Source organism: Hippocampus zosterae, chromosome 6 (assembly GCF_025434085.1).
Source record: "Hippocampus zosterae strain Florida chromosome 6, ASM2543408v3, whole genome shotgun sequence".
Classification (NCBI taxonomy): Eukaryota; Metazoa; Chordata; class Actinopteri; order Syngnathiformes; family Syngnathidae; genus Hippocampus; species Hippocampus zosterae.
The window spans coordinates 9,471,284-9,489,073 of record NC_067456.1 but is presented as its reverse complement, the minus strand read 5'-3'; the positions used below and the strand labels follow the sequence as shown (position 1 = coordinate 9,489,073).

The following is a 17,790-nucleotide window of genomic DNA, read 5'->3' as shown; positions in this document are numbered from 1 at the left end:
CCAAAACATCGAGCGTCTTATTTCTAGTCGGCTGGTCTAAGCTCAATAACACACAGCCGTGAACCAACTGTATTATCTGGCATGTTAAAATGGTCGCTCTTCAAGTGAAGTTGCAAAATGGCTGTTAATGTCTTTTTATTGAATTAATGCCTTGTTTTTTTTAATGCAAGAAATGCTTTTTTTTAACTGAAATTTGTGTTTGAAATGGCCTGATTGAAAATGTTAATCGACAAGGGCAACACGGGTTGCTGCTATGCACAGTGTGAATGTAAGAAATAAAAATAGATTTTTTCATTAACAGGATGGTAACAGGTAATTACTTATTGAGTAAATTGTCTTATATTGTCTTTTGTCATAATTGCTCTTTAAACAAGCAAAAATATAGTTTATCCGAATACTCAATTATTTGACAGAATTTTTTGTAGGATATTCAAATGAAATTAGAACATGCAGTTTCACGAGCTCGGAGAACAACTGAACTTCCATGCCATATAGCAGGGATCTTTTTTTTCCGCTCAAAATATTCACCTGCCTCTACGGTTGGTCGGAAATTATTACAGCTAACGCACCGATCGCAACCGCCTAGGCATTATGACCTGGAATTGAACCCTTTCAGGGACAGCGGCTACGACAGTGGAGAGTTTATCATGTTATCAAGTTACAGTTTGCAGGAAAGGGTTGATATGAAAACTCAGCGTGAATCGCGTTTGCAGCAAGTGCAAAGCCAAGAGGGCCTCTACCTTGAACTGCTGTTGAAAACTTTATTTGTGCAGATTCTGACGACGATGGGAGAGAAGCTCTCGATTGCGTCAGCAGTAGTCAAGAGGAGCCCAGACAAAAGCTTCTTTTCCAGAGAAAATGACTCCTCGGGTGAGCCGAAAGCACATCCATGAGACGTACGAAGCGTCTGCGTCACTGAGCCAATGTGTGACTGTCTGACTGTTTCTGTCAAAAGATGGCAAATTGATGATTAATGATACGTTTGCATGTTTACTGGTCGAGTGTTGACTGTCTCCATTCTGCTTCTTGATAATGTTGTCCGCACTGTAGGGAAGTTAATCCTAGAAATGATATTTTAAAACTAGGTGACGTCATTCACAGTCATTCAATGTTCTGGTCTTATAAGGCGACTACACATCTGAGTTGTAGCTTGTCTATGTGCTGTAACTCTTGTCACAATGCAGAAGCAGATCTTGATTTTGTCCAGTGAAAACAGATGTCCTCCAACTCAGACCAGGCATTGTTTTCCTCATGCTCGACTAAAGTTTAAAGGGATGATTCAGAACCAGATTACCTTGAGACTGTCGGAGTGGGGGTGATCTGTTCTGTCATCTGGGGATTTGACATCAAAGTTTGATTCTTCTAGTCCTTGATTTTAAAGCGGAGCTGCCGTCATGGGTAATAAGACTGGATTTACAAGCCAACGACCCCTTCATCTTTTCATCTTCATCACTTGTGTCATTCCATCTATTTCCCACAAAAGTCAGCTCGGACTGTGATTTGATTTAGGGATTACAGAGTATCACCAGTTCCGGTTTCACATACTCCCTCTGTACCTACAGTTTGCACAAGTGCTAACCACCACAGAGAGCTCTACTTCTCGCCACAAACTCAAAACAGCATTTTCAAAAACAAGAGCTTCTCGTGGACGGAGCCCATTAGGCCCAACCATCCAAACAGACCTGCTTTGTTGAGGTGTTATATCAACAGGGTGACCTCCCTTCACTCCTACCACCCCCCACCCCAATGGCAGGAGATTGATGTCAACAAGGAATTTTGTCCCACGTTTCCTTACAACTCCTCCAGACCTACCCCCAGCTCCTGACAAACACTTGCACCAGCACAGAGAGCCCTAGTGAGGCCTCAGCAGGTCTGCAGAGCCGTATTAGGGCACCCCAGCACCTTCTTTCACCTCTCGCTCTGGCTGTGCAAGAAACACCCTCAGTAACGAATGTGGTGCTGTAAACAAGGAGTGCTGTGAGAAAACAGCGCTAGCCAATGCCAGTGTGTTTGTATGTTGAGGAAACGAGCCACCTTTTCTGTCAACACAGCAGTTCTGGTGAGTAGGAGGCCAAAACGGGGACGTCATTTGTATACGGTGTGATCACTAGGGGAGGTTTCTTCCAGTTTTTTTTTCCAATGTCAAATATTCACAAGAACCTGCAATGCAGCTGGCGTCTTTGGAGCTTAGTGGAATTCCCAAGGAAACCTGTTGCACACGGGATCCTTGTTCCAATAAATCCTCATACCGAAACTTAATTTCTCGCATATGGTGGCAAAATCAAAAGTATAAAGTGCATTCATGAGGTTAATTAGTGACTCAACGTGGGTTTGTTTCTAGGGTTCAATCAGTGGTTGTAACGTTATACACACCCAAGTCGACCGCGTGGGAGAGAGGGGAGGAGGGGGAAGAAAAACTTTTTGTGTGTTAGTTTACGAGTGTTATTTTTACTCTATATTTTATATGATTGCACACTACTTTCCAAAAAGAAAAAAGTAGGTCACCTTAAACCCCGTAGCATTTGACCTTTATGACAGGAACTTGACAGCGGTCAGCAGTAGCTTGCAGCTGTATTGTAAAAAACTCAACTGGTATTTTGAACAATGTTGGACAAAATAACCCCCTGGCCCCCCAAAAAAATCTGCAAATAGGCAGGAGTTGATTGTCGTTTCAGGTTGTAATATCAGCATTTACCTGTAGATGGCAGACGCGGCTTAGTTGTGCTTACACTGGGTCTTATACTGCCCTCTACTCCGTGGAGGCCTATTATTTTATTTTATTATTAATTATTTTTTTGCGGATTTGTTATGCTATGCAGTACAAACAGTACATCAAAGATTTTGAGGTTATTTTTTGTGGAATTTTTTTTTCTTTTTTGCACTAAGTGCAGTTTTTTCCTTAATTGGCCCTAATCCTCTTCCGTAGTTTTGTGCCGGCCTTGAATGGTAATTTTTTATGGAAAAGAGTCCGACTGCACTGGGGGAAAAATACAGTATAGGGTTATTTTGTTGTCTTAAAGCCCTTTATTGTTGGATTAGGATAGGTGATCTTTTATACATGTACTGAAAAAATAATACAATACAATACATGCTGATTTATATAGCATAAAAAATGAAATCTATTAAGAGCATGTACTTTGCATTGAGGTATGTATTTTCTCCATATTTCAAGGGATTTTCCCCCTACATCTGGTTAGGCAGTGCATGTTACTATGTGGCCCCCCCAGTCACATTGATGAGAAAATGGGGCCCCCTCCAGCTTGTAATTTGCCCATCCATGTTATAGTTTCTGGTCATTTCACACCTCATTTTAATGACACCATGAAACCTACTTATCATATCGTTTGACCAGGAAGTTATTTTGTGAAACTGCTTTCATCAAAATTGGCCGTGATGTTAGAATCCAGTATGTGTCATGACCACAGAAAGAAAGGGGGGGGGGGGGGAGCTTCTGCATTGAGAAAGTTTGCTTGAAGTAACTCCAGTGGCTCAAAACGTCTGAAAAGCGTTGTGCACTGACCCTGAAGACGACTTCCATGTAAAAAGCTAATGGAAATTCTAATGAATAATGAAACACTGATACACTGGGTATATATGGTTTCTATTATAGGGCACAGGTGACATCATGTTAGTATTTTGAGAGGAAGAGGCAACACTACATGCGAGTTTCTTTGATGACTTTCCGATTGCTTCTTTTTCAAGTTTATGTTGAGGTAACAGTTAAAAAGCAGTTTACCCAAAAGATGTTACAAAAGAATAGTGTGGTCGTAGTAGTGAAGCATTGGCAAACGGTACCAACATTGATTCTCAAACAATTTTCCAACAAATAGAGCTTCATCCACAGAATAAAAAACACTCGTATACTTTAGGAGTCACACCAAAATAGGGCCAACTTCACAGTCTCACAACCCTGCTACAGGATTGGATACTGTTGGACAAGGATGTTTCTTGAGCTGAACTTCTGACCTGTGCAGAGGAGACGTAACTGCACTTACACCAGGGCCACTATTGAAACATGTTTCAAACACGTACCTGTGTACTCTTAAAGTGTAACTGTCATTTAATATTAAGCGCCTTAGTGGAGCATCTTGACCTTTATCAATAAGTCATGACAAGACAAACAATTGAGAAGAACCTCTTATTTTTTGAATAATTTACCTCAGAAAGGGAATTTATAATTCAGAAGCAAATGCAAATTTTATTAATACGGAAAGGGATGATTGCAGTAATGAGGTTATTGCGTCAAACAATTTACAGGCGGGAGAAATTAACTCATTCAGTACCAGCCAATTCTGGACCAAGTCTGAAAAGACGTTTAAAAACGTCTTTGGCAGTGAATGACGCCAGTGAGATCTACGACTTTTCCACTTGTCCAAAAAGTCAGCTACTTTTGGGTATTTTTCCAAGAACAATATGCAAAATAATAATCCAAAATAATATGCAAAACTGACATCACTTCACACAGCGGAAAAGAGATACTTTCATAATTGTACTTTATTTGTAATTTAATTTACTGTAATTTTGATGTTATCTAGATAAATAATCATTGATTTTCTTTCATACTTACCAAGAAAACAAATGTTGTCTATATTGGTAAATAATAAAATAGAAAAAGTTGATAATTGCTCAAGGTTATCATACTTCCAGAATCTGACACCTGGACCATGCCTAATTGAAATGATACTGAAACACAGCATAGACCATTTCAACTGTCAATCGGATGATTCAATACACCCTTAAACAGCCTTGGAGGAGACCCCTGCAGATGTTGAGAAAATGTTTGGTTGACATATGGAGGCCCGCTGCTTTCTTCTGGCACACTCCAGTGGTCGCAGAAGCTTACTATTTCCTTGTTTCTTTTCAAGAGTGTTGGGGGTTGGGGGGGACAACAATCTGAAGGCAAGACTGCCATGACTTCATTGACGGGAAGCCGTACGGAGGCAAGGATGCACGTGGTGTGGGCAGTGACTTGTTGCGGTTTCATCTCGGCAATGCTTCTTTTGTGAGTCACTGAATACCAAGTGACACAGCCGTGAGTCAGTGATAATACATCCACACTGTAAGAATGTAATCTTAAACATAATACAAACAGCATCGATGACTAATAAATGAATAGATCAGGCTACAACAGTGTAACCACAAACGAGTTCACATTGGCAAGTTGTCTCTTTTTTTCATTATTTTTTAAAATCAACCCACTCTGGGAATTCTATTCATTTTAAGGCCAATGCTCAGAGCTATTTTCGTCACTCAGTTTCGCTATTAAGTCAAACAGTTTCAGCCTATTTGTACAAGGTGTATCAGAAAAGTTAAAGGATATTCAGACCTAAACTACAAACCCTGTGCAATGCTTCCAAATCTAACTAGGAAGTATCGCATAAGGACTCCATGTGCTGTGAACTATTTGAGCTTGTATCGCATTCGGAGGCTCATTTGTAACAGAACCCCGTACACTGGAGATCGTTGAGTGGAGTTCAGTGCGTTGCGGCCCTCAAAATGTTGACGAGACAATCTATGTAGAGCAACACATCTGACCAGGCTCCATGTGAGGTTTATTCCCTCTTTCCCAAGCTCAAGGAGGCCATCAACGGGATCTGTTTTGAACACGTGGATGACATCACGAGACCCATGAATACAGAGCTGTAAAGGGGATAACTTGTTGGAATTTTGTGAGGGCGGCACAGTGGTCGATTGGCTGGCACGCCGGTCGACTGGTTCGCGCGTCTGCCTCGGAGCGCAGAGGTACTGGGTTTGATTCTGACTCTGCCCTTCCCGTGTAGAGTTTGCATGTTCTCCCTGCGCCTGCGTGCATTTTTTCTGGGTACACTGGTTTCCTCCTGCATTCCAAAAACATGCACGGCAGGTTAATAGAACACTCTAAATTGTCACTAGGTGTGTGAGTGTGGATGGTTGTTTGTCTGTGTGTGCCCTGCGATTGGGTGGCAACCGGTTCAGGGTGTACCCCGCCTACTGCCCAAAGACAGCTGGGATAGGCTCTAGCACACCCCCGCTCCTCGTGAGGATAAGCAGATTAGAAAATTGATGGATGGAATTTTGTGACACCCGTCCTGGAACTTTTCCTACACATCTCAATGTGTACATTTGAGTCATATTTGGTGATATTGAAAGTAGGTTGAGTGCAATGAGCAGGGGAAACGTGAGAATGGGCTTCCAGGTCATAAATAGCATAGATAAATACAAAATGGCATCATGATCATCAGAGCATTAATGTCCCAATGATGGATTTTGCATAGTTGAACAAGGCACACATCACATCAGTAATAGAAGCAGACCTACTTTATGTAAGTCATTCAGTTGAACTGACATGGCCTTCCCAACAAAGTGCCAATGAGGCCTCTGGGCGACATCCTTCCCCATTCATCCATCCACATCAGCCTGTCACACGTGTCATTGGTGTTTGCAAACAGTTGCAAAAAGTCAATACTTCCAGAAATTGATACAACAGAGGGTCAAATATGGCAAAGGACACATCACGCTAAGACCAGTAAGCCAGTGCGCGCAGTTAACAGGCTGGATGAACTTGCTACGTTATGGGCACCAACAAAAAGAGCAGTGTTGCCGCGTCCGTTGTGAGCGCTTGTAATCGAAACCATCAGTGAGATAAGTGGGTTTCCGTGACTTTTGTGATTTGTGCACAAATGCAATTAATCCATACTAATAACTTTAAATCAAGCTCAACTGGTTGAGGGGCAGTCAAAAGGTTCCACTTTGGGTCATATTAACAGAATCTGGGATAAGACTTTTCTCACTATCATTTCCCAGAGCGGATTTCCCATCCCTTCAGAGCCGTAACACCGGTGGTCCGAGCAAGGAAATACAGATGGCTCTCGCTGCAGGCATTCGTCTAAGTGAATCCTTCAGAGACATTAAAATAGTCCTTGGCAGATGATGTATGTGTGAGTGAATGCATTTGTAGGAAAGTGAGGCTCCAGCTTTTTTTTTTTGAAACATGAGCGAGCGTCGTACTGGGAACACTAGCCATATAACATCTTATACTGGAGTGGTGAAGCAAGCAAGGAAAACACTAGAGTATCGAGAGAAAAAAAGAAAGGTTGAACACATTTCCTTGTTTTTCTATCCCTGCCTCCACAAAGAGTGATTGTGTTTTGCAGGGAGGTGATAACATGACCCATAACTACATGACTATTCCATGACATTTATGCCTTTCATATCTTTTGTCAGAACAACAAATTATCGAGCAAGACAAAGACAAATGTTTGATATGGGGTTCTGAGTTGGCCATGAGTATGATGACTTGCTACTTACTCAGTGACTCCACAGTAGGAGTTAGAAGAGCAGAGTGTCCAATAAAATTCAAGGATGCACACAAAAGTAAATGTAGCGACATTACAATTATGCCATTCCGGTATAAAAGTTAGATCGCAAAAAAATAAATGGCCAAAGAGCAATACAAGTTTATGTGCTTTAAGGGAGGTTAAAAACATGCAGGGAGATTAAAAAATGATTTTGGAAAATTTTTGTTTCATGGACAATTTGCTCTCAAGAGTGAGCAAAAACAAAAAACAAAAAAAAAAAACGGTGCTCTCTACTTAACCCCCAAGACTCAAGTCCTTTATACAGTGGTGCGTTGAATTAGTTTTAGGGAACTAATTTAGGGAGAACTCAAAGGATTAAAAATGATTGTCATTCTTTTCATTCATTGAATTTCATCGTATGCTGCCATTAATTATCAAGCTTCTGAAGTAAAACAAATAGAAGAAACATAAAACAGCATCGATGGTTAATATGTGCTTTAAGACAAATGCACCAGTCCTGATATAATATGTAAATATTTCAACAACCTCCCTAGAGTATTACCACTGTGCTCGGTTGTATTACAAAGTTTCAAGTAATATGACCTGAGAAACATGAAATATAACATCCCTACTTCTTCATATTGAACACATGGACAGTGAAGTGTGAGAGTAAGGTACAATGGCTGGCACACGCTACTGAAAAAGGAATTAGGTTCGCCCAGCTGATGGAACATGCATGTTATCATCCAACATGTTGTAGTCGACTCAAGGTGAAGCCCCAGATATCAGTGCAGCATCACCACCTTCGTGTCCAATCAGTGTTGGGATCAGAGTAGGGCAGTGATCAACATTTTCCTGCATAAATCTATTACTGGCCATCAAACAATGGTGGCTGAACTCGTACGACACGCATCCAACATAGTGGTGGTGATATCCCAAGGGTACACATCAATAGCCTGCTTCCTGTGCAATTCATTGAATGGTCGTGCTTGTGACAAGTCAGTTAAAATACCAGCGTATAAATCTGACGCTTGATTAGGAACTACTTGATGAATACAGCAGAATCCAACGGAAACTATTATTAACTAATATTGGGTGAAATGTGTTCCACATACGTGGGCAAAGTCAGTAGCAGAGCTATGCTGAGGTGTCCCGAGAGGGGCATCGTTACCTGGTTTGGCGTCCTTGCAGCGGGCTTGTCCTGGTGATTGGCGAGGATGAGGAAAGGCAGCGTGCAGAGCTGAGGGTGCTGCAGGGCCGAGTGTAGCTCATTACGTGCCGCCTCAAGGTCCTCGTCTGATGAAGCGCTGTCCAATACGAAGACGACACCCTGCGACCCCTGGTAGTAGCGGCACCAATATTTCTTGATGTTGTCAGCTCCTGCGGAAGGACGCGACGCCGTTAGATGGTCAACTTTTGGAGGGAGTCATTGTCATTACTGATGTCACTGTTGGCATGTAAGAAAAATAAAACCGGCATCATGTGAAAGTAGGAATGAAATAAGAAATGTTTTTAAAATGTCATTCTCTGTTTAACCCATCCGAGTGGTGACCCCTGAAGGTAGAGGGAAAAAAAATATGTTCTTCGGTGCTATTTAAGGTCAAAGAATATATGAAAGGAAACAATTTACACCAGAATAATCTACCATTAGAAAAGTACTATATTTTAAAAAATAAACTGTTGAATACATTTTCCTTGACCTGAATGTGTCATTGTGGTTAAATGTTATACAAATGTTTCTTGAGATACGAATTTAGTTCATTCCATGGCCATGCTCGTAACACAAAACAAATCTGAAATCATCTTTACCTATTCAAAAGAATTGAAAAAGGGCAACAACAAAAAAGGAAAATAGCACTCTATAATATTGTACTTTGTATAACCAGAATGATAAAAATAATTAAACAGAATGCAAATAAATATTTAAGGACCTGATAATTTCATTAAGACCATGGGGAGGTACAATATAGGACTGTAGACACAAACAAAGAAGAGTTTCACAACTACTTGAAGTGACCCATCTGTGTTTCCCATCATGTGTTGGCATTAAGCTAGCAGACTTTACGGTTATGTGGTTGCTCTCAATACACAACTTGTAATTTCTCTTTGTTCCATGTTGATTCGAACAGTCGACTTCGCCTGGGAGCTTAAACAGCTCGAAGCCTCATTTTGTGCCTTATTTGCCGAACTGCTGATATTTGTGACGTGAGTTGAGTTTGTTGCCTCCGTCCAGAGTTCGATCTCTGTATTTTTACTTGCATTTTAATGATTCATTCCTCTCTGTCTGAAAATAAATTCTATACGGTGTGGTGTCATTCATTTCCAACAGATGAACGGGAGCCAAGATACTCAGGGGGGGGACCTCCCACATTCGCAACCCTTCAACTGTTGTTTTTCCTTCATATGGACCACATGGGGGATTGATTTTGAATAAGACATAAATCCTTGAAGCGCATTTTACATTTGCATGTTATCATGTGTGAAGCTTTCTCTGAATTCAACTGCTACAGCCATTAGTTCAATCACAACACAAAATAGAATGCGTCCTGAAAAATAGAGTGGAGCAAACATAAAGATGCTAGCTTCAATAGCACCCGTAATTCATAGCTAAAGAGCCGAAATAAACCGACCCTTTGGAAAAATTACAACTTGAAATTGTCACTTCCGCACAAAAAGACAGAGGAGACATCTTCCTTTCCCTTTTCTCCCTCTTCCCCCATGTGCTCACGCAGCCTTCGTCCCTTTTTCCCCCTCCCCGCTGAGACCTCCAGATGAAGAGGAAAGCTGTTCATCCAAGTGCCACTTGAGAATGACCCTCTCATCTTTGCCATGTCCGTCACGTCTCATTGGCTCTGGTTTGCAACTTCCGCCACCTATTGGTGTGACGGCAGGACTTCTAAACACAAGATCATGAGACACAGATTCGAAATAATATGAAAGGGCATCAAGGAAGACTGGAGCCTAAGCCCTTGGCTCTTTCTTACACAGTTTCTTTTGCTGTGAATACGTTTGCGCTGACAGGGATGTTTGAAACAGCATGTAGGAAGCTGTGTCTCATTTAAACTCTGGGTTTCTATGAAAACAGGTCTTGGTTAAAACAGTGGTTCTTAACCTTTTTAGAGTTACTGAACCCATCCAGTTAATATGCACATTCACCGAACCCTTCATGAGTGAAAACACAGAAAAAAAGTCAATAAAATTTCAACAGATAAGTATACTTTTTTTTTAATTGTACGACGTACTATCACGACAGTCGCACGTTGATGACTAAGCGAACTAAATTTCCCACAGCACTGATTGGACAAGCAATGTCATGTGATCATCTGCAGCCAGTGATGGCTAAAGAGGCGTGTCATAACTCATTAACATGTTGAGTCGCATGTTTCTTATCCTCCATGGCAGAGGCTCCGTCGAACCCCTGAGACAGACTCACCGAACCACTGGAGTTCAATCGAACCCCAGGTGAAGAACCACTGGGTTAAAATAAGCATTGAGTGGCAATTGTGAAATAAAATGTAATGTAGAAATGAGAAGTGACAGGACATGGCTGTCTATGATTGTCACGTGGAAAAATAAGTTAGCTTTCTTTCTTAGTGAAGATTGGTGTGTTATGTGGAACTATTGTTACATTATATACCAGTGCAGCTATATTGGACCTAACTCGATGAAAGAGAAGTTCTCTGAAGGCATTATAAGTTTTTTGTTTTTTTTAACAATTGGACTGCGGTATACAATCGAAACACTAAAAACCCACTAAAAGTCTGAAAAGTGTAAACGAGTCAACAACGGGGGGTCAAAGCAAGGTCTCGGTGCAATCAAATGTCTTAACATCTGATCAGAGGAAAACACGTCAAAGCAGCGCACCCACCGGTCCTTGCAGCTCGAGCTGGGCCAAGAAATACTTTGTCAGCCCTCGCTTGCAGATGAAGACAAGCTGAAACAAGGCTTCGAATAACTTCATCAACGTTGACACATTCTCATTTATTTGGGTGCATCTGAGTTCAGCCAGAGATCACTGAAAGTGAAGGTAAATTGTGTGAATTGTGGAATCGACACAACGGCGGACCTGGCAAAGTCATTCAAAACAAGAATGATGTTTTTTGTTTGTTTTTTTAAAAGCAACGGAGGAAAAAACAAAAACATTGTTCAAAATGAGGACATCTTGTTCAAGGGTTGAGGTGGTAGGATTCAACAACCTAAGGACACATAATTAAGCCTACAACACGTTTACTATGGACCGCTTCCCTATGCGTTTTCATTTGAACTATATTTGGAAAAAAAAACAAAAATATACTGCTGAGAGCTACTGAGAATCCCTTCAAAAACAAATTACTCTTCCCGACATTACTAATTGAGTCCAGATAGGCACATTTAGTTTATCTTGTGCTACAAATGGATTTTTGTTTTTGTTGGAAGAATTGAAGAATGGTTCCTCAGCCAACTTGAAACATTTTCTCACATACTTTAGCCTTGGACTTTGCACCTGCCATTCACATCAAGTCGCTGTAGAACAGTGATTCTCAAAGTGTGCTACGCGTACCTCTTTTCTCGGCTGCTACATGAAGAATCAAGAAAAGATATCATGAATGAATGAATAATATCACAGTGGCATTTGTGGAGGAGGTTTGAGGATCACTAGTCTAGAACTTTTCTCTAATCAGCTCACGTGTAAAGTGTGACTCATTGAAGTTGTTCTCGAAACAAAATGGTTGAAGGGACTTTTGGGGTGGGGGTGTCGAGGACCAGTTCTGGCAGTTTGCTTACTTCGCTGACGAACGAGCCGAGGGTGGATCAAGAGCTGTGACGTTTGAAACACAGCTGTCTGGAAGTAAACAGTAAACAGGAAGTCCTGGAGTGCCACATGTGTTAAGACCCCTGGCAGATGTATGTGGGAGACCACACCAGACTCCACAAATTAGGATACGGTAACTCTAAATATTTGACATACAGCGCTCAACATAAACGAGGACATCCCAACAGTTATTAGAAAACGTTGACTTTTTAGTGTGCACACAAAAGATTGCAATTCGTAACTATTGATTTTAATGGTCCTCATATTCTGAAAATTCTTCTCGTGTTGACTGAGTAATGGTTAGAAAGCTTACTTACTACTTTTTCACATTTAGAAACTGCATTTGTTATTTTATGTTATCTTTGGTTGTTTTTGTGAGATATTACAATCGGTTTAATAATCTGAAAAAAAAAGGTGGCAAAAACTTTTCCATTACATGAGTTTTCCAAAAAAAAACCTGCGGAAGCGCCTAAGATAAAAAATAATAGGCCAGCTGACTATTAAAATACCAAAGAAAATTCAAAGTTAAATGACAAACGACAGACACCAAAAAATAAATGACTACCGCGGCTACTCAGAGGAAACTTGTGCAAAATATGATATTCTGTACAAAAATTCATCCAAAGAGCAATCTGGGTTTCTCGGGGACCAGGACACTGACACAAAATGATAATGGACCCTCTAATACCAAACTCTCCTGAGGTCCTCCAATTTGACTTACCCGCCCAAAATAAATCCCTATCCCGACCCCCCCCCCCACACACACCCCCACCCCCCACCAAAAGTCGAACAGAACTTCATGAATTTGAGCTGTCTGTTCCAATCTTCAACCTGAAGATGTCAGTAAAGCGGGCCTTTTCGAAAACTCTCAACTTAAACTGTTGGTAACCTCTGTCATGAATAAGTGACGAGAGACATCAGTGTATCATCGCACGAGACCTCATTTTAGCAAAGAATCAAAGGATGACCTCATGTTTGGCTCGTTCGTAAAGTAGAACTCATCAAAACCCAGGACCCTAAGCAAACAAAGAATACAGACTCAGCAGCAAGACTCCATCACACATTGTCTCACCTGAAATAAAGAAAAGCAGGGTTTTGGGTTTTTTTTTTCTCAGTGGGGCCATATGCCATTCGACATTACCAGTGGTTGAATGGAAACGATGGCCTGGAACAGCCTGTGTTTAACTGCGTGCCGCAATGTCTTCTGTCTTGACATCATATTGCAGCAAATAATGCCTTTGCTTTATTGCTCAGTGTGGTATCGGTGACACATGGCTCCCACAATGTCATAACTAACATTAACTTTGGGGGACAGCCCTCCGGTGCGCAACTGCTGCCGGAGGTCTAAACTGAGAAAAGCCTGTCCATCATAGCACCAGAATGAAAAGGCCAGTGCGTAAGATTTACCGACATCTTCACAAAGGAGATTTCAAATTACCGGTGCCTGGTTTGTTTTTGACCTATTTTACCTTAATGAGCGAGATTTGCAGCATTACATTTACCGGTACTTACCTACGTTTTTGTAAAATCGTGAGTAGTTCTTAGCGTCACTTGAGTATTTTTATTTAGAAGTAACTAGGGGTGTTCCGATTATGGTTTCATGCTACCGATTTCAATCAACCATGACTGATACCGATCACACGTTGAGAAAAGGGGGAGGGGACGCTAAACAAGACAAAGGCTGGTTTGTCGTTGGCGGCAGGCTGCAAAATAAGAGATGCGGGTGATCGTTTTTTTGTGCTCGGCAATGACAGAAATTGACCGATGCTCTGATAGATCGGGGGCATCAGCAGATATAACACAACTTTTACTTCATTAGATTGAGCTACAGTCTGCTCACGACTTGTATTTTTACCTGCAGCTATTTTTTTTATTGCCTGCATGATCTATTTTGGTTAATCCGAGACTGTTTCACCAATCTAACGTGATGCGATGCTCAACTCTGCCTGGTGAGCCTATTGTGCGGTTTCAGGGGGGAAAAAACCCCAACAAAAGTTAATTTAGGACCATTTATTGTGCCTCAGTTTAACTTAATTTATGCTATTTATATTTTTAAAAAATTGTGTTTTGAAGTGACACTTAGCAATATTTAAATTTTCATATTGCCATTTTATTTTATTTTTTTGTCGACCTCACTTTCATGTGATTTTGCAAGAATAAATAAGCCCCAAATTACACACCACAATGCTCGGGATCTTGAAAGTGTTGTCACAATAAATATTATATAGTCCAATTTTCTTTCTTTTTTTTTTTTAAATCTGATCATGAAAGCAGAACAAAACACCCTTTGTGAGTGACTAATACTGTTCAGTCTGTATGTACATAAATATATAAAAATACAGTTTGTGCATATGGTATATCTGCCTCTGCACTTCCAGTGATGACAGGCATGGCTCTAAAGAACAACAGCGATGAGTGTGGATTTTTTGGACCACCTCTTCATCAGCTGTCATAGTGTGGCATCAAAGCAGACTGTGAAATGGTCTGTCTAGACTTGACGTCATATCATAGTCCAGTTTACACACACACGCACACACACACATTGCAATCTTGTCACCATGTACCTGACAGTAAGCCGAGTGAGAAATATTTGTCACGTTTGTAATGGACATCATATCCCAATGGTCAAAGACTAAGATTTGATCATACTTGCTTCAGTTTGACGGTTTTGCTGCAGTTATCAGAGCGACCTCGCAACAAAACGAGACTCGCTCGAGTCTCCCTGTGTAATGCACAGTTTCATTTGGGTAAAATAATGGGGATAAAACGTCTGGGTTACTGAAATGTAATAAATGTGCAATCAATACGGTGTGCAAGGCATCACAGAAACTGTTTTTGGATGGCATCAGTTCACCAGGATCATTACAAAAAAATGAATTAAAAACATTACTGGAAGAGATCAATCAGAAAGCCTCTTTAAATTCATATCTGATGCCCAAGTAAACCCTTTTCAGACCTGCAACTTGTTTATAGCTTCCCCCCTGTGACTTTCACAACAAGGACATGTCCCCTGTGTTGGCGACAGACTCTACATTTAGGACAAAATTCTGAAAGGTAGACAAACATTCACACGTATAACTGAATTGGGAGTCGTTTGGTAGATAAATGTACAAAAGAATACTATTGTAGTGGTAGTGTATTTTCTTGTGTCATTATCAGTATTTTCACTTCTGTGTTCCCTCCGTGCTGCTTTATGAACCAATGCGGCAAAGAAACCAAATTTTACAAGCATAACTTTAACCACGTTCCACTGTTCTTGACCAAGAAGCAGACCTTCACCTGCAACTTATGTATCGTTGCTTAACCCAAGGTGTAACTCTCTCTGCATTTGAGTTCACGGGCCGGGATTTGTCGTAAGCTCAAGCTGTCCTTTAAACCAGAAGCCTCAAAGCGGCTTATGAGCGGGGAACTCTGATGTATGATGCCTGTAATACTTGTGGGTGCTCTTTACATGCCCGGTGCAAACATGTATTTTTCACTCATGTGTTGTTTTGTAACCAGTTGCTCCTTTACTGTCAGCCAACCCCTTACTAAGCTTTGCTTACTGATCTGAACACGCTTGTCTGCCCTTGGTGAAGTACACACACATGGTCATGACCAGACTCTACTTGTCCTACCTCGTTTTTGAGCAACGCTGAGGCCTACTTTGTAACTATTTTATAATATTGGTAATTATGGTGGTACTCTGACAAATAAGTATTATTTAGGTGGTATTTGGTGTCAAAGCTTCACGAATCACTGTTCTACAGCAAATAAAAGCAGTTTATTAATACATTCAAGCATCCCATAAAGATGAGCGCCTTTAGTTTTTCATGTGTAAAGTACAGTATTTCTTTCCCACATTCATCCACCGGCGAATCATTAATTTAGCAGCTGTGTCTCCGATGGACTTTTGCACTTAAAAGACAACCGCATATGCAAGACTTGATGCATAGTTCTCTACGTGGTAAGCATTCAAGTGAGCCTTCCTTCGCAAAAAGGAAGGAAATACATAGAAAGTGCTTCTTGCGTTTTATCCGACCCCTCTGCCCATGTCTGAGTCAAGGATGAGTGAGCAGGACAAGCCGCAAATGTAGCGTGTAAAGCATGTTTTGAGGCTTAGAAATATCAACGCTTGCACCTCACATCTTGTATCGTTTTTCCGCATCATTGCAAAGTAATGCAAAATATCACAAAGCTAACACAGGCATGTTTGCTTGTTCTAAAACCACTGAGAAAGAGCTGAAAATAAAGAGAGGCAAAGTGTTGAGCAAGTTACAAGGGGTCGTTAGTCAGGCAAACATTGCAAAGACTCATTATGAGCACTGACAATTGGAACAACACGCAAGGTTAGAAGTTCCCCAGACGCCAGACTTACGTCTCGTATATTTGGAACAGGCGGAGTCAATCTTCACTCGACTAAACATACGGGAAGTATGTCAACGTTTCACTTGAAGCGGCAAGCTCAACCTCATTCCCCAAATAGAAAGCTGTCAGTGGAGGTGTCAAAACATCATACCTTCACACCCTATGAGGGGCCGCGCCAATGGCGGGAACCACAAAATCTCAAGGGAAAATGGTAAGACGCCCCAAAATTTTAGTAACCTGGTTTTCTCTTCTCACCCCCTCCCTTTCCCATCAGGTCAATTTGGCCTAGATCAGACTCGATACCCAACTAATGGATCAGATCGGACCATCATTAAAAAAAGGTGCGATAATATACCAAGACTTTACCTTTGGACACAATGCGCGACGCAGGATTCTAGTTAAGGTAAGCCATTTTTAACTAAAAAGAAAAACTCTGTAGTTAGAAGTGGAAGTTTTGTCCAACAGGAACTCGTTGGTTGCAGTCAATATTGGGTACACTCTGACGCCCTAACACCACTCTCAGAGTGTGTGTGTGTGTGTGTGTGTGTGTGTGTGTGTGCGTGTGTGTGTGTGTTCGGAGAAGCAGAGCGAGCTCCCCTCTCATGAATTTCTGAATGAACCTGTTATAAAGCAATCATTGGTTAGTGCAAGAAGTGTTTTCATCTGCATTGCCTGATGCACTGGGCCCCCACTTATTTTTTGGAGGCACTGTGAATAACCAAAAAGCACATTTGAACTACACTCTGAGTTTCTGAACGGTTGGAGTGAAACAGTGTGCGCTCAGAGCATATGCCCGAACACACCCATGAATAGAGAATGGGGCTAGCTCTCTGATCTAGTCTTGGTCTCAACACTGGAGTGACTTATAGTCCAAAAAAAATCCGGTAAACAGACAAATACATTTGTACCAAAGCAACCGCAAACTTAAATGCACTTTATTCTATTCCACAACAAACTCCACAAACACCCTCCTGTCCCCGCTTCACTTTGCGTCATTCAATACAGTACCTACAATGATCATTAAGATCAAAGGTTTCAAAAACACTGCCAGTATACATTTTTTAAACTTACAAAGGCAACAATAGAAGAACCTCACTGTCAACCAATGTCACAGAACAGAATGTGTCCACTGTAGTATAGAAAAACAAAAGACTACGGTTGCTAAGAGGCAGGAGCACAGAAAAGGAGTAGATCGATTCCAGCATTTACGCCAAGCCCTCTAATTCAAAAGTGTCGTCCGCGAGAGAAGCCTTTGACACAAACCAGAAAACCCTCTTTCGAACCCCATCTAATGTGTCCAAATTTGGTAGCGCTCCCATTGGTCTTCGCCCAGTGCCTCTTTGTATGTATTGTACGTATGTTTCGTCTGCTCAG

The 17,790-nt window shown here is 41.2% G+C and overlaps 1 protein-coding gene across 4 annotated transcripts in view; it reads right to left on the bottom strand.

Moving 5' to 3' along the window:
• The window catches only part of LOC127601721 (ADP-ribosylation factor-like protein 15), an 81,545-nt gene that overhangs the window by 31,341 nt on the left and 32,414 nt on the right, over positions 1 to 17,790 (bottom strand). For all 4 annotated transcript variants that reach the window (XM_052067289.1, XM_052067290.1, XM_052067288.1 and 1 more), the window contains one exon: positions 8,449 to 8,657. In XM_052067289.1, the coding sequence (XP_051923249.1) occupies positions 8,449 to 8,657 (209 nt within the window). The remainder of the gene's footprint in view (positions 1 to 8,448; positions 8,658 to 17,790) is intronic.